The 22,847-nt window shown below is 39.9% G+C and overlaps 1 protein-coding gene across 2 annotated transcripts in view; it reads left to right on the top strand.

Annotated features, from left to right (window-relative positions):
• Nucleotides 1-22,847, top strand: part of syne1b (spectrin repeat containing, nuclear envelope 1b) — a 72,847-nt gene that overhangs the window by 2,301 nt on the left and 47,699 nt on the right. The window contains exons 3-48 of one of the 2 annotated variants that reach the window (XM_053335086.1): nucleotides 1,844-1,939; nucleotides 3,270-3,353; nucleotides 4,266-4,358; nucleotides 4,592-4,770; nucleotides 4,938-5,134; nucleotides 5,817-5,926; nucleotides 6,290-6,340; nucleotides 6,507-6,539; nucleotides 6,839-6,946; nucleotides 7,048-7,185; nucleotides 7,642-7,806; nucleotides 7,903-8,015; nucleotides 8,154-8,322; nucleotides 8,425-8,521; nucleotides 8,647-8,667; nucleotides 8,987-9,189; nucleotides 9,328-9,492; nucleotides 9,600-9,752; nucleotides 9,851-9,994; nucleotides 10,642-10,809; nucleotides 10,935-11,093; nucleotides 11,179-11,343; nucleotides 11,577-11,711; nucleotides 11,858-12,016; nucleotides 12,453-12,661; nucleotides 13,391-13,499; nucleotides 13,647-13,811; nucleotides 14,039-14,206; nucleotides 14,313-14,489; nucleotides 15,744-15,884; nucleotides 16,013-16,173; nucleotides 16,350-16,500; nucleotides 16,720-16,947; nucleotides 17,059-17,157; nucleotides 17,385-17,572; nucleotides 17,741-17,864; nucleotides 18,351-18,517; nucleotides 19,350-19,503; nucleotides 19,628-20,253; nucleotides 20,372-20,551; nucleotides 20,727-20,877; nucleotides 21,029-21,187; nucleotides 21,370-21,552; nucleotides 21,680-21,781; nucleotides 21,967-22,170; nucleotides 22,382-22,589. In XM_053335086.1, the coding sequence (XP_053191061.1) occupies nucleotides 1,844-1,939; nucleotides 3,270-3,353; nucleotides 4,266-4,358; nucleotides 4,592-4,770; nucleotides 4,938-5,134; nucleotides 5,817-5,926; nucleotides 6,290-6,340; nucleotides 6,507-6,539; nucleotides 6,839-6,946; nucleotides 7,048-7,185; nucleotides 7,642-7,806; nucleotides 7,903-8,015; nucleotides 8,154-8,322; nucleotides 8,425-8,521; nucleotides 8,647-8,667; nucleotides 8,987-9,189; nucleotides 9,328-9,492; nucleotides 9,600-9,752; nucleotides 9,851-9,994; nucleotides 10,642-10,809; nucleotides 10,935-11,093; nucleotides 11,179-11,343; nucleotides 11,577-11,711; nucleotides 11,858-12,016; nucleotides 12,453-12,661; nucleotides 13,391-13,499; nucleotides 13,647-13,811; nucleotides 14,039-14,206; nucleotides 14,313-14,489; nucleotides 15,744-15,884; nucleotides 16,013-16,173; nucleotides 16,350-16,500; nucleotides 16,720-16,947; nucleotides 17,059-17,157; nucleotides 17,385-17,572; nucleotides 17,741-17,864; nucleotides 18,351-18,517; nucleotides 19,350-19,503; nucleotides 19,628-20,253; nucleotides 20,372-20,551; nucleotides 20,727-20,877; nucleotides 21,029-21,187; nucleotides 21,370-21,552; nucleotides 21,680-21,781; nucleotides 21,967-22,170; nucleotides 22,382-22,589 (7,159 nt within the window). Of the gene's footprint in view, nucleotides 1-1,843; nucleotides 1,940-3,269; nucleotides 3,354-3,657; nucleotides 3,679-4,265; nucleotides 4,359-4,591; nucleotides 4,771-4,937; nucleotides 5,135-5,816; nucleotides 5,927-6,289; nucleotides 6,341-6,506; nucleotides 6,540-6,838; nucleotides 6,947-7,047; nucleotides 7,186-7,641; nucleotides 7,807-7,902; nucleotides 8,016-8,153; nucleotides 8,323-8,424; nucleotides 8,522-8,646; nucleotides 8,668-8,986; nucleotides 9,190-9,327; nucleotides 9,493-9,599; nucleotides 9,753-9,850; nucleotides 9,995-10,641; nucleotides 10,810-10,934; nucleotides 11,094-11,178; nucleotides 11,344-11,576; nucleotides 11,712-11,857; nucleotides 12,017-12,452; nucleotides 12,662-13,390; nucleotides 13,500-13,646; nucleotides 13,812-14,038; nucleotides 14,207-14,312; nucleotides 14,490-15,743; nucleotides 15,885-16,012; nucleotides 16,174-16,349; nucleotides 16,501-16,719; nucleotides 16,948-17,058; nucleotides 17,158-17,384; nucleotides 17,573-17,740; nucleotides 17,865-18,350; nucleotides 18,518-19,349; nucleotides 19,504-19,627; nucleotides 20,254-20,371; nucleotides 20,552-20,726; nucleotides 20,878-21,028; nucleotides 21,188-21,369; nucleotides 21,553-21,679; nucleotides 21,782-21,966; nucleotides 22,171-22,381; nucleotides 22,590-22,847 lie in introns of both variants that reach the window. The other variant, XM_053335087.1, reaches the window with a different exon arrangement.

Raw genomic sequence — 22,847 nt, 5'->3', positions numbered from 1 at the left:
AAAATAACATAATCTTTATTAGATTGTGTTTTAAAGTGAAAAACAGAAGTATGAGAAATAGGTGAAAATATTTCTGTTCAAAATGCAGAAAAAGTCACGGGTAATCTTTGTGTGACTGTAATCACAGATGACACAGCAGAGTGTACAACTAATCAGACACAGATACAGGGGTTAGATCTGAATCTGGAACCAGAGAGAAGGGTCTTTTGTTGAGCCTAATCTGCCCACAGTAGTTCAAAGAATGGCTTCTAAAACTTTAGAAGAATCTCAGTTATGTGGTGGGCCAACGTAGAGACGCTCTGTTGGTCCATTCTTCTTTATTCATGCACTGCCCCCAGCTCACTCTCTGTGCATACCAATAGGACCATTAGAAAAAAAGCTACATCATGAAAGAGCTTTCACACAGTCATATTTACACTTTAGCTGCCTCTGTATGACAGAGATTATTCGCTTATTTAACTGGATACTTTACAGGGGATGTGACTTTTTAATGTCAGTGCACTAAAGACTTGTTGCACTGATAATAAAATTCTACTGGAAATCATTTGGATGTGTGGAAAAGTGATGAATAGCAGAATCTCCTTTTTCTAGGTGAACGTGTTTTATTATCTGAGTTTAAACTTCCTCCAGCTGTCATGCTTTCCCTTAATGGCTTTGTGTCCATTTCCTCTGACGGTGTATTATTATCAGTTTTCCAGTGTTTTTCAAAGTTTTTCCACTGTTAGCACTTTTCATGTGACTCTGTTGCTCCGTAAATTCATTTTCCATGGTGGGGTTGATACTTTAAATGACAGAGGCTATTTTTGTGTGATTGAATATATTAGCAGTATAACTGGATAAGTATAAGATTACTTTTTTGTTGTTGTCATTCGACGAGTAGAAACAGACTAGTTGTATGTTCTTGCAGTAAAACAGTATATAATTATGGCTAACTATTATTTTCATTATATCTTCTGCTTATTTACTCAATTAGTCAATTATTCGAAAATGGCAGAAAAAGACTACAATTTCCTGGAGTCAATGTCACATCTTGAAATATCTCCTTTTGTCAACAGTCCAAAACCCAAAGATACTCTGTTTACAGTCAAATATACAAACACTGTTGTCAGTCATATACAGTAGTACTAATGGACCTTAGCTGTTAATTTAACAATGCATGTTTTGGTCAAATACATTGAAAACAAATTGTATTTGAATAAAGAATATAACATCCTCTACATTACTTACAAAGTGTACATGTGCAGAATAACAGGGCAGACGCTTGCCTCTTTACACAGCTTTGCCCCAAATAGGCAGCCAACTGCATCCTGGTATGAAGTATGTTGAGTTGTGAAATGGCCTGTATACTGTGCCAAATAAAGAATTCCCATGGTGAGCTTTCCTTTTAATTAAAGCTTCATTCTGCTGAAAAAATACACATCTGTTTAGTTTCTTTACACCGTGCTGCCTCTCTAATCCAGTAGGTTACGACACTTTTGGAGATTATACAGATCTGGAAATGTGTCGATATCATATCAGCAGACAGTATCCAGTTAGGGTTAAACGAGTACCATCGCCTCAGGACTGGGCACCAAGCCACCGCTGAGGCAAAGGCACCATCTTTTCAGCTGCAGGGAGGCTCTGTAGTTGTTGCTAACAAGCCTGTTTCTCACAAACAGCATTTGGTGTCTTCTCCTGGTAATGGGTTAGAATACCAATATCCTTTCACACTATAGAATCAACAATACAAAAAACATGACTGGTTCTATGAAAGCTGCTCCAAAGATTAGTTTATTTCTAATTACAGTGATTTTTCATGATGTTTAGCTTCTGCATGTTAAAGTTGTGTTTTTTTCTCCTCCAGCATAAACCACCCTTTGAGGTTAATGACCTTTTTGAAGACATCAAAGATGGGGTGAAGCTTTTGGCTCTTTTGGAAGTGCTGTCTGGCCAAAGACTAGTAAGTAATGCTTCTGTATCACTTTGCACAGGATTTTAGCATGAGTTGCATAGATATGTTGAGCCTGATTTGTATCTTTTTAAGATGTTTAAGTCACTCTTTTGAGCAAAGTGATTTACACAACAAATGGAGTGCTCCCTGCCTGAATAAGGCATGTGTAAATTAGGACACCTCATTTTAAAACAAATCAACTTGCTCTTTTATGAGTCGATTCTCTACATTATGCTTTATGATCCTGTTTATTTAACGATGTAAAACAAGAAACCCACAGGCATATTCAAGTGAATCTGTCATATTTGTTTTTGAGTTACAATAGTCAATTGTAATAGATTTTTAAAAATTGTCAAAGTTGAATGAATGACTTGCAAAATTTTGAGCCATGCTTGTGATTAGCCCAACAATTATTTTGTCTCACTTCATTCTGTCACTGAACAAATTTGAAATGCGGGCGGTGAATCAGAGGTCTGGAGCTGATCTTTGAAACAATTGAATCCTTTTTAAAGCTATTCTTTCACAGCTAAGCAATGAAGATCGTGCTTGATGTTTTTCATGTTCGTGTTTAGGAGATCATTAGATGTTTTTATCCCACTTAATTGGAGGAAAACAGAGATAACAAAATACTATAAACTTGTTAAAAAAATTAAGTGGAATTGATCTGTTTATTCCAGTGCTTTCATAGTTACAGCACAATTGAATCAGGCTGCAACCAAAACCTAATTAAAGATGTTATGTTCAATTCTACCTTCCTTTGTTAGGCAACATGAAGTTGAGGCAGATCTATTTTTTACCGTATATGCATTTACAACATGACGAAGTCCCCAGATAAGTTGTTCACATTAAGTGTTGGGTCACTGCACAGAAATGACACAATAATAATTAACATCTGAGCTTCCTCACTGTGAGAAGCTGCTGGCTCACCAGTGTCTCTCCCACACACACACACACACACACACACACACACACACACACACACACACACACACACACACACACACATACAGACTCAGACTGTGATAGGTATTTAGTAATCAGACCTGTCTTGATACAAACTGCCATGTCAGAAACTTATATGAGCTAAACATTTCAGGCAGATCTCAATTAAACCAATTTTTAGAGAACACAATTATAATGTTTCTCTTACTTCTAGGTCACTTTCCCTATTTTACCAGGCAACTAGTTCCAAATATGATGACTTTTCAATGTGGTTGGCTGGTACAGCAGACAAAATTAGCATCTGCACTTACTTCTTACCATTTTTCAAATCAGCAAATTATTAATTAAGCTATGTAAGCTTTGTATTGATCACCTAGTGTCATTTTTCTTTATTTAGCCCTCTGAACAAGGCCGCCAGCTGAAGAGGATTCACTGGGTTTCCAACATCGGCACTGCCCTCAAATTCCTCGAAGGCAGGAAGGTAATCATTGAACCTTTTTGAAGGTGACCTTTTCCAACACACTTTAAAAAATGATGGCATGTCTTAAAGAAGTCTTGAAAAAGGCTTTACAATATATCAGATATTTTTTAGTGTACACAAGGTGCCTCTGTCTGCACGGCTCATGCTCTGCAGAGAAGCATCAGCTAGAAACGGGACTTCTTGATTACATAACCCATCTCTAAATCCTTTGGCTCTATGAAGCCTGTGTCCCACTTTTCCCTGGGTTCCCTGAGGACTGAGACTTACATTGTTGTGATCTCTTCCCCATCATATGTGCCTTCAGTCTCTGTATCGAGGATCTCCGGTCAGTCGCCGTTAAACACCCTGTGTGATCATAAACTGTATGCATTCTTTTCATTTGATGCACGATGTGTACTACTCAATGCTTGGATACAGCCATTCTGTTTCTATGATTGAGGCCATTATGCTTTATTACTGACATGCGTTTTGACTAGCACAATGATTTCTGATGTGTCTGGCTACCTGCTTTTTTCTAAGCTGGTAAATTGTAGACATCCTGGATGTAAACATGGCAAATTATGACACTTCTCTGATGCAAGGTTTGCAGTGTTGTGGTGCATCTGCTTTTCCTTTACTGCCTAGTTGAACACAATCAGTCTTTTTTTCCCTGTTTGGTTCACTTTTTCTGTGGCTGTTTCTGCCTTCCTGGTTTGGCTATCGGGATGCTCCATAATTATAATACTTATCTGCATCAAAGATTTGACTTTGATGATTGTGAGCAACAACAACAGCAACAATAAAGCTTGCAATAGTTTTGTGGACGGTATGAAACTCAAAGGGCTAGATGGAAATGTAGAAAATTCTCACTTCCAAGCAGTCTCCATGATGACTTATTTTCTAGCATAATCCTCCGCATGGCTTTTGTTTCAGATCAAACTTGTTAACATTCATGCCACCGACATCGCAGATGGACGACCATCAATTGTCCTTGGGTTGATATGGACCATTATCCTCTACTTCCAGGTAATACTTCCCTAAATCCGTAGACTTTAATAACTGTGCTCACTCTAAGGTCAGTTGCTGCCCTATGAGTAAACCCTGCACATCACAAACTCTGTGATCAAATACATTTTAGTCAACATTTTAATCCAATGTGGAGGTTAGATTATGTCAGAAAAAAAGGGGATTCGGAAAGATCTTACGTTACTGTGGACTCAAAAACAACTTTTATCTTTTGTTATTGTTTTTTCATTTAGATTGAGGAATTAACCAGCAACCTGCCAGCCCTCCAGGCCCTGTCTAACAGCAACTCATCTGTGGAGAGTATACCTAACTCTGAAACAGGAAGCCCCCCCATGAAGAGGAAAGTGGTTAACAAATTTCAGGGCAATGCCAAGAAGGCCCTGCTCAGATGGGTGCAGTGCACGGCTGCCAAGTATGTCACTTACAAATCATTTTTTTGGCCAGATACAATTTGTGTGTAGATACATTTCTATTTGCTGAATAATATACATAGATAACGTTTAGATACTTGTTATTTTCAAGATTTCTGTCTCACATAAGAATTTGCACAACATAAATGCTTACATCTGTGTTTCTCAGGAATCATGGACTTGAGGTCAAGGACTTTGGTGCCAGCTGGCGCAGTGGCATTGCGTTCCAGTCAGTGGTGTATGCCATCAGGCCAGATCTGGTGGATATGGAGGTGGTACGGAGGAGGAGCAACAGGGAGAATTTAGAGGAGGCCTTTTCAATTGCAGAAAATGAACTTGGCATTCCTCGACTGCTCGATCCAGAAGGTGCCGTTGACCTTTCTTACCCAGAGTCAGATTCAATAGCAATAAGAATGTGTCACTAACTATATGGATTTGTGTTATTCTTACTTTTGCATGATAATTCAACATTTACCAAGCATAGCAAGAGCAACTATACAGTTCTGATTATCTGTAAAGTAAATAGTACTACTCCTTTGATCTATTCCTTTGAATGTTTTTGACAGATGTGACACATGTATTAAAAACATCAGCGTATGCCTCCAGAGGATTAGGAATCTTATGGCTCAGAGTTTTAGTCTGTAGAAGTGAAGCAGTCTGCAGTGGCTCTGCAGTTCTGTCTTCAGAGAGCAGAGTCGTTGTGCTTTATTGCACAAAGAGCTGCACCAAAACGGCTCTGCTTTTACAAGAGCTTGACCCTAATTTCCAGAAACATCAGGTCAAGGATGGAGATGAAAGTAGATATGTATAATTAGCTGTCAGGCCTCGGGAGATTTATCCTCTTGATGGCACAAAATGCTTTTTTAAAAATGCTTTATAGACTTATTACCAAATGTAATGGCTCTGTCATATCTGCCTTTTATTTCTTCAAGTATTAAGTCAGGTTAACATTTAAACGCTAACACGATACTGACATTTGGAAGCCAGAAAATCCTTTTCAGTGTATACTTTATCCTGTGCGTCATACATTGCTTGTGTTGCTTTGCAGATGTGGATGTAGACAAGCCAGATGAAAAATCCATCATGACATATGTGGCTCAGTTCCTCAAACACTACCCGAACCCTCACCACTCGGAAACTGATGGACAACACGATGAGGTAGCTTTTTTTTCACGCCTGTAGTGAACTGTATATTATGCCCAATTGATATTTAACTCCATGTGTTATTATTTTTCAACATTGTCTATATTGTTGCCATTCATTTGTCACTGTCTAGTATATCATGATTCATAGAGATCATTAAGAGTAAATGCTTAATGAAAAACATGCTATACCTGCTGCTGAGCTTAATTGATGTACGCCTGTGCCTTCAATTCTTCATATTTGTCATTTTATCAAATAAAGTTCAAATGAGCCAAAAATAAGCATGATCACAGTGGTAATATAATCATCAATCATTTGGTTTCCATCATCACACACTCATTTATTTTTTTCCATCTACTTATTTTTGTGCACATTAAGCTGCTTCTTGGCTCAATTCCAACTTTTGCACTGTCGATGCCAGTGCTTCAGGTGAGAGCTCAGGTCATAGCACTGCATGCTTTCTGTTTGGGGTTTATATTTTCACCTCTCCATCTCATTTCCCATCTATTTTGCCTTCTTTTTTCCCCTTTGCTATTCTAATGCATTGTGTGGTGTGTTTGCATCTCTCTGTGTGCCTTGCTGCTTTCCTGGATAGTTTGCTCCCCAAGATATAGAACAAATGCTTGAGGTATGTTCAACTAAATTAACAAATTTAATATTGAGGTTTGACGAGGATAGTAGTATCCATACCCCTTTTTCTTCTACCATGACTTCTAAAACTAATAACTAAGTATAGAATAACTTGGTGTGGAAATTTAACAGGTTCTGTTTTTTCCTAATACTTAACTGTGTGTTTTTTGTATTTAACCTTAATTGTTGAAGTGTTTCTGGGATGTCAGTGTTGTGTGAGTTACTTAACATATTGGCATTTAGCATCATATATTTTCCTGCTGTGACTCTAAGCAAAATGTGTCCTAATTATGGCAGAGAGAGGAGCGGAAAATGCTGAGAGAGCTAAAGGTGTTTTTAGACCAGCTGGAGAGAGATGTGCTGAGGGCCCAAGGAGCAGAGGGAAACCTCACTGACAAATATCAGGTGAACCAGGCCTGAAAATACACACAACAACGTTAAATAACATTTTTCTATGACAAAGATCTTACCTCCTCTTATCTCCTTTTTATTCCATTGTTTTGCAGGCATTCAAGAACTTCCGTGTACAGTATGAGATGAAGAAAAAACAGACAGATCCACTGCTGCAACCAGTCAACAGAGATGGCAAGCTGTCTGTGGACCAAGCTCTGGTCAAGCAGGCCTGGGACCGCGTGTCTGCCAGGGTAATTGTAACTGTATTATATACCTGCACAACATGAATTATGAGATTACCTAGCCACGAAGAAAATGAACAAAACCTGAGGATAGAATAGAATAGATTTTTTTTTTCTAAATTTGTCATTATGGTTTTCTTTGCTTGAAAATTGCATCATTGCACTGATCATAATGATAGAACACACAACCCAGAGCTCCTCTCTTTACCCACTGTGAGTGTAAGTTTAGTGTGTTGCAGGCGACTGAATTAGAGTTTGTCCAGAGGGGAGTAGATGGGAACAGAGGAGGTTTTGTTCCTTGGGGCAGTCTGCTCCTCTGGACATCTACAGCTTGTCTAGACTGGCATAACACTCCTTTGTAGCCTGACTGCTTGTAAACATGTGGTCATGTTTTGATCAGCATGGCCTCCTCTATGGTGGGATCTTGCTTTGGTTGAGTGGGTTTTTAATGGATGTCAATTGCAGCTGCTGGACTGGCACATCCATCTGGACAAGTCCCTGCCTGGCCCTCTGGGAGTGATTGGAGCCTGGCTTCACAGGGCAGAGATGGCTCTAAGGGAGGACATTCCCATCCAGCATGCTCATGACGAAACGGCCAATGTTCTTCACAGAAAACTAGAGCAGCATAAGGTAACAGAATGCCCACCATTTCTTTTGCTATTGTTTTATGCAGGTACAGGTGAAAAGAGATGCAGTGCAACATTTTCTTGGGTTTACATTTTACAGGAGGTACTGAAAAACTTGGAATCGCACAGGCAACCCTTTCAGCAGATCCACAGGGACAGATCAGTGAACGGGGTACCTGTCCCACCTGAACAGCTCCAGGACATGGCTGAACGGTAAGACCTTTAATACGTTATAATTTTATGTACTGTGTTATCTAAGAAAGTAATCCGTCTTTGATTTTTCTTTGCCTGTTGTAAATCAAAGCATAAATTGTATGATTATTGGGTTTAATCAATGCTTTAAATTTGCAGGTTCAACTTTGTGTCGACATCATCGCACGCTCACCTGATCAAACTGGAATTCTGTGAAATGAAGTATCGAGTGATGGCGTTTCTTGTGTTGGCTGAGTCAAAACTCAAGTCCTGGATCATTAAATACGGCCGACGGGACTCGGTTGAACTCTTGTTGCAAAGTTACCTTGTGAGTTAAAAATATTAGTGTTGCAGAAGTTGGCTATAATTAATATTACACTGTGCCCATCAAACTGTTTCATTTCATCAACCGTTTTCTTTTCTATTCCAGACTTTCATTGAAGGCCACAGGTTCTTTGAACAATATGAGATCATCTTCACATCCCTTAAACAAGCAGCAGAGGTGTATATAAAGTCTGACAGTTCAAGTAAGCCTCTTTCCAGTTGTTGCTATTGTTATTATTTAATAATTAATTATATATACGTGTATTTGTCTGGGCTCATTGTAAACATATTGACAACTCATTGTCATATTATCGATTTCCTGTTACAGGGTCTAAGACCTGTAACAAAGGTAAGTCCAAAAACAGCCTGACAATCTTTAAAACCCTAACTTTGCTTGTCTCGTGAGCTGTTTCTTTCTGGGGCTGCACTTTTCTTTTCTAACATTCTTTTAACATCCAGGAGTTTAAAAAAAAGAAGATAAATACAAAATTACATTTTGCATGAAAAAGTAACAATAATTGGAATGCTGTTTTAGCATGATCTTTTTGACATAACATAGGATCAACCAAATGGCTAATCAGAAGACATAATCAACTACTGTTTTTATACAGCCGTAACCCAACTTGGATTTCTCTAAATTGACCTGTTGGCATATTTTTAATTTTCAGTTGACGAAGCAGAAGGGGTGAGTAAATTTCTCAGTGATGCCACAGCTCAGTGGAGAAACCTGGCTTTGGAGGTGCGAAGTGTTCGTAGTATGCTGGAGGAGGTGATCTCTAACTGGGAGAAGTATAGTAGCACAGTGGCAGCTCTGCAGGCGTGGCTGGAGGACGCTGAGCAGATGCTCAACCAGTCAGAGAATGCCAAACGTGTAAGTACAGTCACACTGATTATAAATGATATTTGTCATGTACAGCTTTTAATTGTTGTGTTGAATGTTTCTACCATGTACACAAAGCATATGTGACTCTGACAACTATAAGGTCTTTGTTTTTCTTTCTTGTTCTAGGACTTTTTCAGAAACTTTGCTCACTGGATCCAGCAGCATATGGACATGAACGATGCCGGGAACTTCCTCATTGAGACCTGCGATGAAACAGTCTCACGAGATCTAAAGCAGCAGCTTCTTCTTCTGAACGGGAGATGGAGGGAGCTTTTTGTCAAAGTCAAACATGTAAATGAATTGTATCTTTTGAAAAACACATACCACAAAAAATATAAAATGATAGCTTTCATTACAGCAGCTCAAGTATTTACTGTCTTCCTCTGTTTCATTGGCAGTATGCAAGAGCAGATGAGGTTGATAAATTGAGGCAAGACTACCAAGATGGTATTAACACTTTAAAGATGTTCATGGATGCAACCAATGAGAAGATGACTGCTCCTGTCCAAGTATCTTTCTTGAATGTCAGAGCATTTGTTCAAGATGTTGAGGTAAACATCCCACACACTCATCCTCAGGTTAGACAGATGTTTCCACTGTGCTCTGTACAATGAAAAATAATTATACTGTGTATCTTAACTTCCTGTAGGAAATCAAGCACAAAGTGCCAGCAATGGAAGCAGCATGTAAAGCAGCGAGCCGTACCGCTCAGCTGTTGACCAAAGACACCCCGCAGGAGGAGGTTTCACAGATGATGGCTGTAATGGCCTCAATCAAAGAGCAGCTGAGCAAGGTCTGTCCAATGTTAATATACTGAACAGTCTTTCATGCAGTTGTTTTCTTTTCATCTTTTTGTCGTGCATGTGTCTTCGTTTTTTAAGGCAGATGCTGATGCCCATTTTGTATTGAACTAGCTCATAACTTACATTGTTATAACATGTATTATTTCAGCCTGAGTACTTATTTACATAAAAATATAAATAATATAAATAGGTTTTTGTCTGGAAAACACGCTGTTGAAAGATGTGGAAACAATGATTGTGCTTTATATATTAAAGTAAACAGAAGAATAACCATACTTTACCCTAACCTTAACCAACAGTAAACCAGAGCTTTAATGAATAAATGTTTCAGTTATTTTTGGTACTAAATAAAAAAAAATCTAATTAGCTTTACTATAATAAAATACAGAGCTTTTCATAATCTGCAAACGATTTATACAAATGATTACATTTTTGGAATATGTGAAGCTTGAATTAGCTGCAATAAAAATTATAATTCACAATTTAATCGGATCGATTTTCTGCAGTGAAGACAGTGAACACAACCTTAAAACTAAACTTAAATGTCAAGCTATCTCAAATTTGATGTCAGAATAGAACAAAATGATACATCGATCACTTGTGATTCACTTTAATCAACATGCTTTCCTCCAATCAGGTAAGGGAGCGATGCTTGCCTCTGCTGAGAGAGTCTCAGTCGCTTTTACCTCAACTTGAAGAAATGGAGAAGAACATCACAGGTTTCTATCAGGCTCTGGAGAAGGCCAGTCATATTACCAGTTCTTCCGACTCGGACGGACCTGTAGACTTTAAACAGAAATGCCAGGTGACTATTCTAATAATGTACTGTAACAATTTTATTAAGTGACTTCTATATAAATCAATTTTTAGACTAAAATACTTACTGTATGAATAAATGGTTAACACTTTGCTTGGCATTGAATGCTGCAGGAGCTTGCGACCTTCACGCACAGCTGTAAGAAGTGTCTGACAGTGATAGAGAGAAATCACCAGACCATCCAGAAAATAATGAACAGCAGTAAAACCCTGCAGCACATGGACATGGGTCTTCTGCAGAAAAGAGTTGCAGACCTCCAGGCCTCCTCACAGGTAAACCTCAAAGGGCCACATTATTCAATTAAAGTTAAATATAAACACGTTTTGCATTGTCATTGAATTATGTGTGTTTGTTTAGGGCATGATTAGAGAATCTACAGAGTGGCGGAAGCACGTTGAAGCAAACAGCAGCCTTATGAAGAGATTTGATGAGTCACGAGTAGAGCTGGAGAAGGTTCTTAAAATGGCACAGAGCTGCCTGACAGAAAGAGGCAACCCAGAGGAGCTGCTCAAGAAACACACGGTAAGAAAATGTATCATGTGCAGGATTCAGGCATCATACACAATCTAAACTACTTGATTGCAAATATCATACTGAATGTAACTGTTCAGAACCTGTCTAAAATAATTAAATATGCCTGTCTGTCTCAGCACAGCATGGAATAAAATGATGTATATAAGTAATTCAACCAGAGGATGCATGTAAATGAGGCATGACCTGCCCTGTACAAAGTGTGACGTATGATGTTTTTGCAGGAGTTCTTTGGACAGCTGGACCAGAGGGTTTTGAATACATTCCTCAAAGCTTGTGATGAGCTGACAGACATTTTGCCAGAGCAGGAGCAGCAATCGCTGCAGGAAACAGTCAGGAAACTGCACAAACACTGGAAGGTTGGTCACATCAGTAGTGACAGTGACAAGCTAATTTTGTACTTGTCTCTCTTTCTGTATTCCTTCTAGTTAATACATTTCTTGAAACATACTGCACAAATTTCTCTGAATCTAATCTCATAGTCTGTGTATTTCTCCTCTTCCAGGATATTCAAACAGAAGCCCCATTTCACCTCCTCCACCTGAAAGTCGAGGTGGAGAGGAGCAAGCTGATGGTGTCACTGCAGGAGTGCCAGGCGGAGGTGACCAGGGAGAACCGCCACCTGGCTAGCATGGGGAGCGAGAGGCTCATCAAAGAGCACAGGGTGAGCACAGAGTGGTTGACTGCCTGGCTGAGTTTCAATCAATCAATCAATCAATCAATTCATAATTTATTAATGACCACATGACTGGGGTCGATGGAATTTGCTTTCATTACAGCAGGGAGGGCAAGCTCAATTCAACATGTCATGTATTGATATGTGCTGATTCATTGCTCTGTAGCATTGTGGGAAGATGTTGATGAACTAATTCAAAGGAACTGTCATCTTCTAGTATCGAGCAAATACTGTCCTCATTCATCAGCATTCTGGGTCTTGATTTTTTTGTCTTGATTTAGATCTAATTATTTATCATCCTATAATCCAAATTTAAGGCAATTGAAATTACACACACCTACTTATGGTATATAAAACATATTATACCCTTTGTTCGTGGTGTGCACTTATAATGCAACTAGATAATTGTGTTCTCTTACTTTAGGCTTTCTTCAGGGAAAAAGGTCCTCAGTCCATCTGTGAGAAGAGGCTGCAACTAATGGAGGAACTTTGTCAGAAACTTCCTGAAGGCGATCCTGCCCACCAGATCCTTGACACAGCTGTTAAAGACTTATCTGAGGTCCGTGAGGAAATCGAGAACACCCATCAGAAGCTAATGCAGCACCAAGATAAATGGAAAGAGTACAACGCAAGGTGCAGTGATATTAAAAATTACTTGTTTTTTTTAAGCACTGTTTAGGAATGTATTGTGCTTTACCAAGCAATTAATCATGTTTTAAATTCTGTAATTCACTTCAGATACAGATTGACAGTTGTGATTAAGATACTGCACATAAAGTAGACACAATAGTAAACAGAGAGGAGCCTGAAACCGACCATTTACTGTACGTACCTTGTAGTCACCACGTAGCCCACGTAGACCTGATGATGTATTACATCTTGAGGGGTGAATATTAGCCGCAGCAAAACCTTGTAGCTCCTGAACTTTTTAATTCAACAGAGAAATTGTGTGTTGGTTATATTAAAGCACTAATACTGTATAATTTTTATTTACGGTAATAACTCCTAAAACAAAGTTTTATTTGAGATACAATGGTCCGTATAATGCATATGTTACTTTAATTTGTTTTCGCTGGATTTTTCCCATATATTGTTTGTCTCATTTTAAGGATTTTTTAATCAATTATTGATGTGATACTTGTCTCAGGTGAGATTCAGCACCACTTTTGGATAATTGTTACAGTCTGAGGCTGAAGTATAAAATGTTTCACATTGTGAATTTGATGCCTCACAAATGTATATGACTGAAACAATGTACTGACAGGGTGCAAGAATTCAGCCTTTTCTTTCCTCTCACATCCAATTATTCCTGACATCTTGTTGAGTTTATAAGTACATTTTTCCATTTCTGATGTGAAACAGGTATGCCGAACTCTCCTGCTGGCTTATATCTAAAGAGAGTCAGCTAAGGCTGCTGAGAAACCGAGCCAACGACCCTAGAAAATATAGCCAGGTGAAGGCTACCATCACGGTAAGTTAGTCCCTCTTCTACGGCAAACAACTTGATGTGCTGTAGCTTGTTCATGTCATTGTTGATGAGATGAGACTGTGAAAATGTTTCGCATCAGATGACTCTTTTGACCATATGGACTATATCACACTCTATTGTGGTGAGCAGGAGCTGAGGAATGATGCAGAGCTACAGGAGGGGAATCTTGGCTGGCTGAAAGCCCGTATGGCTGTACTGATCGAGATCTGTGCAGACAGCGATGCCCAGAGGCAAGGAAGTGCACTGAGCAAGCTCTCTACTGATTTTAAGGGTCTTCTTGCTTCCCTCATGGAGGTAAGTGAAGCTCTCAGTACAGATGTCATATCCCCTCTGGGAATCTACAGTTTACTGCCTAAACATTTAAACTTATTAATGGCACATACAGATAGAAAAATATTACAGTAATCTGTTATCACCTGTAACATATCAGAGCAATTTCATGTTTCAATGTGCAAATATGGACTATACATACTCCATCATTAAATCCATCATGTTTGTTCTTGTGCTGATTTGTCTTCCAGGCTGAGAAGATGGTGCTGGCTGTTGGGGACTGTGTGCAGTTCAGGGGAGAAGTACAAGCTACTTTAGATGATCTTGTCCAGGGGCAGAAAGAGGCTCAGGCTGAGGTCACCAGAATACTGGACTGCCCAACTGTTCGAGAAGCACAACAACTACTTCTTGTTCACCAGGTACAGCAGGACATGAAATGGATGTTCTTTATTTTGCTGGTTTTGATGGCATATAATGATGATGTATTAGTGTTTATCGGTGATTGTGTCATCCCTTTTCTTCTAGCAACTTTTGAAACGCCTAAAACTGAAGAGAAAGGATGTCCAGCAGTTGATCACTAGAGGCCAGCAGCTCCAGGCTGAGGAGGGTCTGGGCGAGACTCTGCAGCAGGACCTGCAGAGTTTAGAAAACACACTCAGCAAAATGGAACAGAATATGGATTCACAGGAGCAAAGTCTCGAGGTGAGCAATGTGACAAGGCAGCGTTTTATTTCACTTTTGGGACGTTGTTAGTGAGCAACATTTCACAGTAAATCACAACTACTATTGAAGAATAATAAATTACTGCAGTCTTTGCAAAATATTGGCCACATGTTGAACAGACAGAGTGTCAGAAGATTGACTAACAGAGGTGATAAACTCTGGCATTGTCTGATTGAGCTGTTTGTCGGTACTTTTCCGAACTTCTTAAAAGTCACAAGGTTTTTTCCCCCCTGCAATGTGCAGCTCTGATGAATCACTGTGAGATGAATGGACAATGTCATCGATAAATCACGTCAGCTGCTGAGCTGAATCCCGACATATATCCTCTTAATGATGTCATTGGTTTTACAAGGTGCTACAAATATATGCTGTAGAGTTTTGGAGTCCTTTGGAATATTTGATGATAAGTCTTGTCTGCTGTCATCTGTACATACTTATATGTGTCTGTTCTGCAACGGTTTTTACTGAGTGTCCCCTCCAATTTGTTCATTGATATTACTTTGTCTTGAAAATTGAAAATGAGGCTCTAAATCTGACGCCTTTGCACCATACCAATGTTAAGAGACAGATTTGCCTAAAGTTTTTATGAATAGAGAAGAGAGGGATTCTTTTTCAGATGCCGCATTTGTGGAAAAATGTCCTGAATAGTGGGCAGAGAGGTCTGATTGATGTTTTCTGCTGTAGGCTTTACAGTTCCTTTTGAAGATAATGATGCAGTGAGTCATTCATCATACTCTTCTCGATGCTATTATAGAACGTAGACAGGATGGCGTTAGAAGTCTTGAAATGGAACCTTTGTTGAGGTTTTTGTGTGCTAGACAGGAAGCATTAAGGGTCCATGTAGATGAAGGTGCACTAGACATTTCTGACTCTTTTCAGTACCACTGATATCCATAGGGCTGAGGAGGTACTTGCAGAGCAGTAGCTGTCCTATAGCTCTGTCAGTATGCTGACTCACTTCCCTCACTGATACGGCCAAAAAAAGGGTGGTGTCATTAGCATGCATAAGGACGTGGTTTTAGCTGGTTTGGCAGTACAGTCACGCATCAGAATATCATTTCAGTTGAGATTTTAATCAGGGATATCTGCCATTAGATGATACTTCTGGAGGGCCACATAAGTGTTATTAATGCCTTCTACCAATTTTGGATCAACTTTGTTTTATTTTATAAATAAAATGCTACTGTGTATAAAGTGCTTGAACTCACTGGTTTTGGGCTTTGTCATCCTCAGGTCACACTGGCAGCCTGGCAGGAGTTTGACAGCCAACAGGAAGCAGTGCACGAGTTTGTAAACAAGGCACGCTCAACAATGGAGAGAGACCTGAACTTCAGCAGCCCAGAGAGCCTGGCTGTTGAACTTGACCAGGCCAGAGTAAGAAAAGCTTGTCTTTGGGTTTACTTTCTGGAGACATATCCTGTGGTTTAGTCTTGGCATGTCCACTAAAGGAAATATATCAGCTAAACAGAGAAAGCTACTAATATTCTCTGTTTTGTGAACAGGTTTTGCTGAAGCAGTGTGAAGCAGAGGCCTCACATATGAACACCTTGCTGAAGAGAGCAACAGAAATCCAGCTTGGTCCAAAAAACAAGACTCTGCTCTTACAACAAGCTCGCTCCCTCAGTGAGCAAGTGGACAAAGTAGAGTCTGGGCTCAAAAAAGAGTAAGATTATGGATTTTATTACTTTTTTTTTTGCTGAATAATGTTTGAGTAGTCTTTAGATAGCTGTTGCAAATACTTAATGTTTTAGCCAAGTGTATTTGAAAGTTTCTTCAGAATATCTTGTTTATATTTAGCTTTTGCACAGCTCATTTATCATGTCAAATCTTGTGTTCCAGTGTTAAGACTCTCGAAGAAATGAAAATCCAGTGGGATCGGTTTGGAGCTGGGTTCGAAGCTTTTTCCTTGTGGATATCCGATAAGGAAAAACAACTGGATGTCCTGAAGAGTTCTACTTTGCCTCTTGAGCAGCAGATCAACACAGTGAAGGTACTACTGTGCATTATACAGCTACAGCTACTGTAGCGAGCAAGCACCAGCCACAAACCATAATACTACTATAAGAATCCATTAAGCCACCTGAAGCAACCACAAGCATAAGAGAGCAACACTACCGACCTTATTTAGCCAAGTGTCATCGTCACACTGTTTCTGTTTTTGCTCACTTGTTGTACGTACATTAATTTGCAGCCCTGTTTGCATTTGCAGGCTGTTGGTGGAGAGCTACAAGAGCGTGCTGAGGTTCTTTCTCAGCTGGAGGCAGACTCACAGGCACTGGCCCAGTTTGTATCTTCAGGGGAGGCGGCTCGCATCAAAGCCCGTCTGACCCAAATCGGCCGTTACTGGGAAGAGCTGAAGGAGAGCGTACAGCAGCTTGACGGACAGCTGGAGGAAAGCTCTTCTCACCAGCAGAAGTTCAAGATGAGCCTGGAGGAGGTACAACAAATAGGCTGATTGACCCTTCGTTTTTTGATATTATGACAACATGCAGTTCTAACACTGTGGGAAAATGTGGGCATTCAGTTAGTTTTGATCTTTATTTTCCAGGCTGAAGCCTCTCTCGGTGAGCTGCATACGAAACTGGAGAATCCGATCAAATCCTGCACCTCCTCCTCAGAGACCTACAAAGCTCTTCAAAACCACATGGTATTTAATTGTTTTTACTTTCTTGTTTAAATTAAAAAAAACATTTTATGTATAATTAAACAATTATTTCCTTTTTTTTTGCTCCTTTAATTTAAAAAAAGATACACTTTAGCAATATCCGAAAGAGAAATGCAAAACTTAATAAAGTGCCACTTGTTCCTTTCTGTCAGTCTTACAGCTCTCGGGTAATGCACTGTGGGTCACTTTCTTGTGTTGTTGTTTCCCAGGATGTCTGTCAGTGTCTAGAAAGGCTGAAGGGAACCTTGCTGTCCCTGTCAGCTGGCGCCCGAAGGCTCAGTGACAGAGAGCAAGCAGAAAGGACTGTGACACAGCTAAACTCCAGCTACGAGCAAAACGTACAGGAAGCAAAGGACAAACAGAGCACTTTGGAGACTCTGCTTTCTCTTTGGCAAAAGTAAGAGCTGTTGAACATACAGTACATTTATTATGTAGGATTTTAATTGCACTTAAAAGCAATTAATTAAAGTTGACCACTGGCTTAACCTAGACTTTTAGATAATGTAAGATGTATTCTCCATTAAGACTGTGTAAATGGAAAAATAATTCAGTTTTGAACTTTCAGGTATGAGAAACAGAGATCAAACTTTGTTTCATGCTTGGAGAGGAGTGAATCTGCATCCAAACCAGACAGTCAGTGTCTGTCAGCTGATAAAACCAAACTCCGCAGTGAGATACAGGATTTGCAGGTACAATACATCCACACAAACTCATGTACGTAGTTCTCTGAAACATAGTGGCACAATATTATTTTCTTTTCAATAAAGTTGCCATCCTGAACCTTTTCACTTTTCTATGAAACATACACACATATTTTTACTTTTACATCCTCCAGTCCCTAAGAGTAACTGATACCATCAAAACTAGGGTTAGGGTTAGGGGTTATCCCTATACTCATCTCTTGCCTAAACTGTAAACTGAACCTTATATAAACTAGAGCCTGATAAGTTGATAAGCTGCCGAGTGCAGGGTAGTAACGAAATACTCACTCTATATGTCAGCCAATACATAAGAAGAATTTGCAGTACAGACATGCGACACATGCGGTAGTCACTATTAAATAATTTAGCTGTCCCCAGACATGCTAATTCATGCAATAATTAAAACATTAAAACTCTGCATATCTTACTACAATGTTGAAAACATTTGTTTAAGAAAAGTATGTATTCTTGCAGGCCTTACACTCTGAAGTCAAGTCCCTTGAGCTCTCTCATGTTGAGTTGGTGTCTCTGGGGACATCATTGTACCCCACTGCTCCAGAGGAGACAGTGAAGCAGCTGAAAGATGAGTTGGAGACCCTGCAGAGGAGATTGCATGCTCAAAATGAGGTCCTCCCTAAAAGGTAAGAGAGTTTAAAAGTACCTTATTGTAATTTTCATTATAAATGCTGGTCCAATGACTGGTCTGATGAGGCAAGTTCAGCCTAGTCAGGCTGTCTTTGATTAAATTGGCTTCATAAGGCCTCTTGTATTGGCAGATGTCCTGAAGCTTGTTATTAAAGGAATAGGCTGACATTTTGGGAAGTACACTTATTGTTTTCTTGCCAAGAATTAGATTAGAGGATTAATACCACTCTCATATCTGTCTAGTAAATATGAGGCTACAGGCAGGAGACTGTGAAGTTTGCTCAGCTTAAAGACTACGAAAAGGAAAACAAGCGGGAAACGGCCACCCTGGCTGTGTCCAAACCTAACGTAATCTGTCTATCAGTGCCTTTAAATCTCACTCAATAGCTTTTTTCCCCTTTTTTTGTTTTGTTTTGTGCACGGTTATGCCTGTATTAGATAGCTGATAGTGGTGAGATGTCAGGACCTGGAGAGAGAGGTTTGGAATGACATGCAAAAACGGTCCCTGGCCAGATGCAAACTGGGGATGTTGCAGTTTATAGTCAATACATCAACCTTCAGGCCACCAGGGCACCCCATATGTTGTTTAATTTGTAATGTACAAGTGCCAATTTGTGGTTTTACAAGGGTAATGTGCTGTAATAATTTGTTGGCTAAGCACAGTGACTTCCTGGAGACTATGTCTTGTCCAATATATTAGGGGGTTAGGGGCTAACCCTTTTTGTATGGCAAACTTTACCCTGCATTTATTGTAATGCTAAAAAAATATTCAAATATTAGCTAAAGCAGGACTGATTGGACTAACAATACTGCTGTTATGTCCCCCAGAATCCAGGAGCTTCAGAGCCACCTCTCCCTGGTGGAGCAGTTTGACCAGGCCCTGCTGAAGTTCTCCCAATGGAGTGAGACCATGCTGTCAAATCTACACTCAGCTTCTCAAATCAACATCGGCAACCTGCAGCCTGCCACCACAAAAGTAAAGGTAAGAACAACACATAGTTATTGCTCATCCATTTTGTGCATGTACTATTATTTTCCAGGACCACTTACAGTCACTAGAAAGATGAGCAACAGCTAATCCTCCATTGGTTTTTGGTTTTTGACAGGAGACTCAGGTGGCCTTACAGAAGCAATCCAGTGTCAGACAAAGCTTGGAGGAGCAGACAGCAAAGCTCTGTCAGTTCTGTGAGCCTGGTGACGCACAGCTCCTACGAAGCAGAGCTGACAGCTGTCTCCAGCCCTACCTGGAGGCAGAGCACATAGTTGAGCTCCAGTTAGAGTGCCTAGAAAGACTTGAAGCTTTTCTGCAGACTCATAGTGTGGCTGCAGGGGTGTTGCGGGGTCTGAGACAGACTGTGGAGAGTGCCGGGAGCTGGGATCGTGGAAGAGTAGAGGAGCTGCAACAGGAGCTGAGCACCATTGTCCCAGATATTAGCCAGCTTGAAACTCTAGCTGTCAATCTGGACAGCAGTCTCTGCAAAGGCCATCTCCATATAGGTGCTGATGAGGGGTCTCATAAATCGTGCCGCATGCTGGCTGATTCACTCAGTGCTGAGTTAGATACAGTAAGGAACCTGCTTGGTACTAAGCAGAGTGAAGCAGAGGCCTTAGGGGCTCTGTGGACTTCATTTAGACAACGGAAAGAACAGCTGCTCAAATCTGTGGAGGACATTGAAGAAAAAGCCGACCACCAGAGCTTCAAAGAGCCCAGCCTACATGCTCTACAGCAGAGGTAAAGTCCATGACATAGTTCTCAGGTTGAATTGCTGGGGTTATTACCAATTTAGGCTAGTACCAAACATGCTTGTGTAGATACAACATGTGCAACATATTATCCTTCTTTTTGTCAGGCTACGGTTCTTTAATCAGCTGGAGGATGAGCTCCAGTCACACCTGCATGAGGAGCAGTGGTTGAGGGACAAGGGCAACCAACTGGCCCAGAGAGATGCAGAGCTGGGTGGGGAGGTACTGAGAGAAATCAGCCTGCTGGAGACCACATGGGAGGACACCAAGAAGCTCATTACAGAGAGGTTTGTAGGAATGCTAAAGGGTTTTCCATACCAGATTATATTAAATATTGCAAGCATTACTATTTTGACAGCTATACTGAAGGTTGACTTCAAATTTGTTGCACTCATGAGCACGCAGCTCATTGACCTTTAACCGTGCATATTTTGTTAATGCACTTCTCTCTTCTTTCAACAGACAGGAGCAGTGCAACGTTCTTGTTGAGCTTATGAGAGAATACCAAATCCTGAAAACCTCCATCAGCAGCATCATTGAGAGCTCTGAATCTCTGGTCGATATAAGCTCTGTTCTGAAGGACTATGAAGAAACCAAGAGGTCACTCAGCAAGGTCAGAGCAAAAGCCTTGTTGAACTTAGAAGAATATTTATCTTACATACAGTAATTCCATAAAAATGAAAAAAATATCTTATTTGTGGGTTTTGCCATTATGTTTGTTTATCAGATCACTTAAAAGTTTACTGTTTTTGCTCCATTTGTAGCATGAATCAGTGAAGGCAGAGATGGCTGGCAAGCAACATGAACTGGACCAGTTTTCCACCAAAGGAAAACAGTTGGTGAATGAACTAAAGAACATCCCTGACTGTGACTCTCAAATGATGAAAAAGGATATGGAGACACTTGTGGATCAGTGGCTGGATGTAAGTTTGACTTCAGGAGTAACATGATGTTTGAATGTGATGGTACAGGGGAATAATACAGTGCATGAATTTGTTTAGGCACATTACCAGAGCTGTGTAGTCTTCAACTCCTGATATAAAACATGAAAGCTGAACATACAACAGAAAGTAAACTTGAGTGACTGATTAAATCCACTCCCCAGGTTTCTGAGAGAATAGATGACAACATTGAGCGCCTTAAACAGTGTTTGGCTCTGTGGGATGATGTGCGTAAAATCACTGAGGACATTGAGAGCTGGACAAGCAGCTGTGTGATTGAACTGAACGAGAGCCTGAACAACCTCAACGACAGTCAGAAAGTGTCGGAAAGACTCTCCATGATACGGGTAAGATTTGATGTCGTAATAAAACTGGGTACTGATTTCTTTAATAGTAAAATATCTCACAGATTAGCAATGGAGAAATCAAGACGAGATATGTAAAACATGCTTCTCTTATTTGATACATCAACAGGTGGAAGCGGGTGAGAAGGTGCAGAAACTTGAAACCCTGCAGAGCAAAGTGTCCGAGCTTAAGAAGTGCAGTCAAAGTCAAGAGACTCCTGCAAAATTACAGGTACTAAATACAATTCTAATGTTATTTGTTTTTTAATGATTATGTTTCACAATTGATTGTACAGTACATGTGCAATCACTGAGAAAAAGATGACTGACTTTGCAGAAGAAGCAAGTTCTCCATCTCTTACCATTTGCGGTATGTCACTACATAAATACTCAAAAACCTTTATTCCATTGAATCAGCTGCTGGAGAATGACCTGCGGAACAAGATCAGCTCTGTGCAGAAGCTACATGAGCAGGCTAGAGGAAACCTCATGGACTTCAGTTCTCAGAGGAAACAGCTAGAAGATTACATCTCACAGATGTCTGCCTGGCTTAAAAGTATGGAGGAATCCCTGGTTTCGTCTCCCACTGGTTCAGATCCTGAGGACATCTGCAGAGTAAAGGTGCATCTTCAATAACAATTACATAGTGAATGGGTTATAGCCCTTGTAGATGTGAGGGCTATGTAATGTGGTTTTGTAAACTTGAGAAAAAGAGGATTTTAATCTCATCATAGTCATTGAGTGCTTTTTAAATGTTGTAGTAGAATGTGAGTTGTTATTGTTGTAAATCATCCATCTTTTCTTAATCTACTTTGTTAAACATGTTTTGAAGGACTTTCAGAAAGAGCTCCAAAACCAGCAGGGAAGTATTGACTCCACAAGAGAGAGCCTCAACACCCTGTGTAGAAAGTATCCCTCTGAAGAGCTGGCTGGTTTGGGTTCAGCACTCACTGACCTCATCAAGATTTATGAGTCTGTAAACCAGCTCTCTGCCAGGACGTTGGCATCACTGCAGAACTGTCTTCAACAGCAGTTCAATGGTGAGAACCTCCATAACCAACAAATAAAATGTGCAGTTGTATTCCCCCACACTGTTGTAATACTAAAGGTATTAAGTGTTAAATTTGTATGTTTTACAATACCTCACACTCTGAGCCTCCTATTTATTTCTGGGAAGGCAAGCTTATACTGTATATAGTGGACACTGAATGTAAATTTTGTTGTGCTTTTGCAAGGAAATATATTTATATGTATTTATATCATCACCAAATATTAAATCTCTTTTCCTCCCTTTTCCC

This window comes from Scomber japonicus, chromosome 16 (genome assembly GCF_027409825.1).
Source record: "Scomber japonicus isolate fScoJap1 chromosome 16, fScoJap1.pri, whole genome shotgun sequence".
In the NCBI taxonomy this organism is placed as follows: domain Eukaryota; kingdom Metazoa; phylum Chordata; class Actinopteri; order Scombriformes; family Scombridae; genus Scomber; species Scomber japonicus.
Note: the sequence above shows the minus strand (reverse complement) of the source record. Positions and strands in the feature narration are given on the sequence as shown.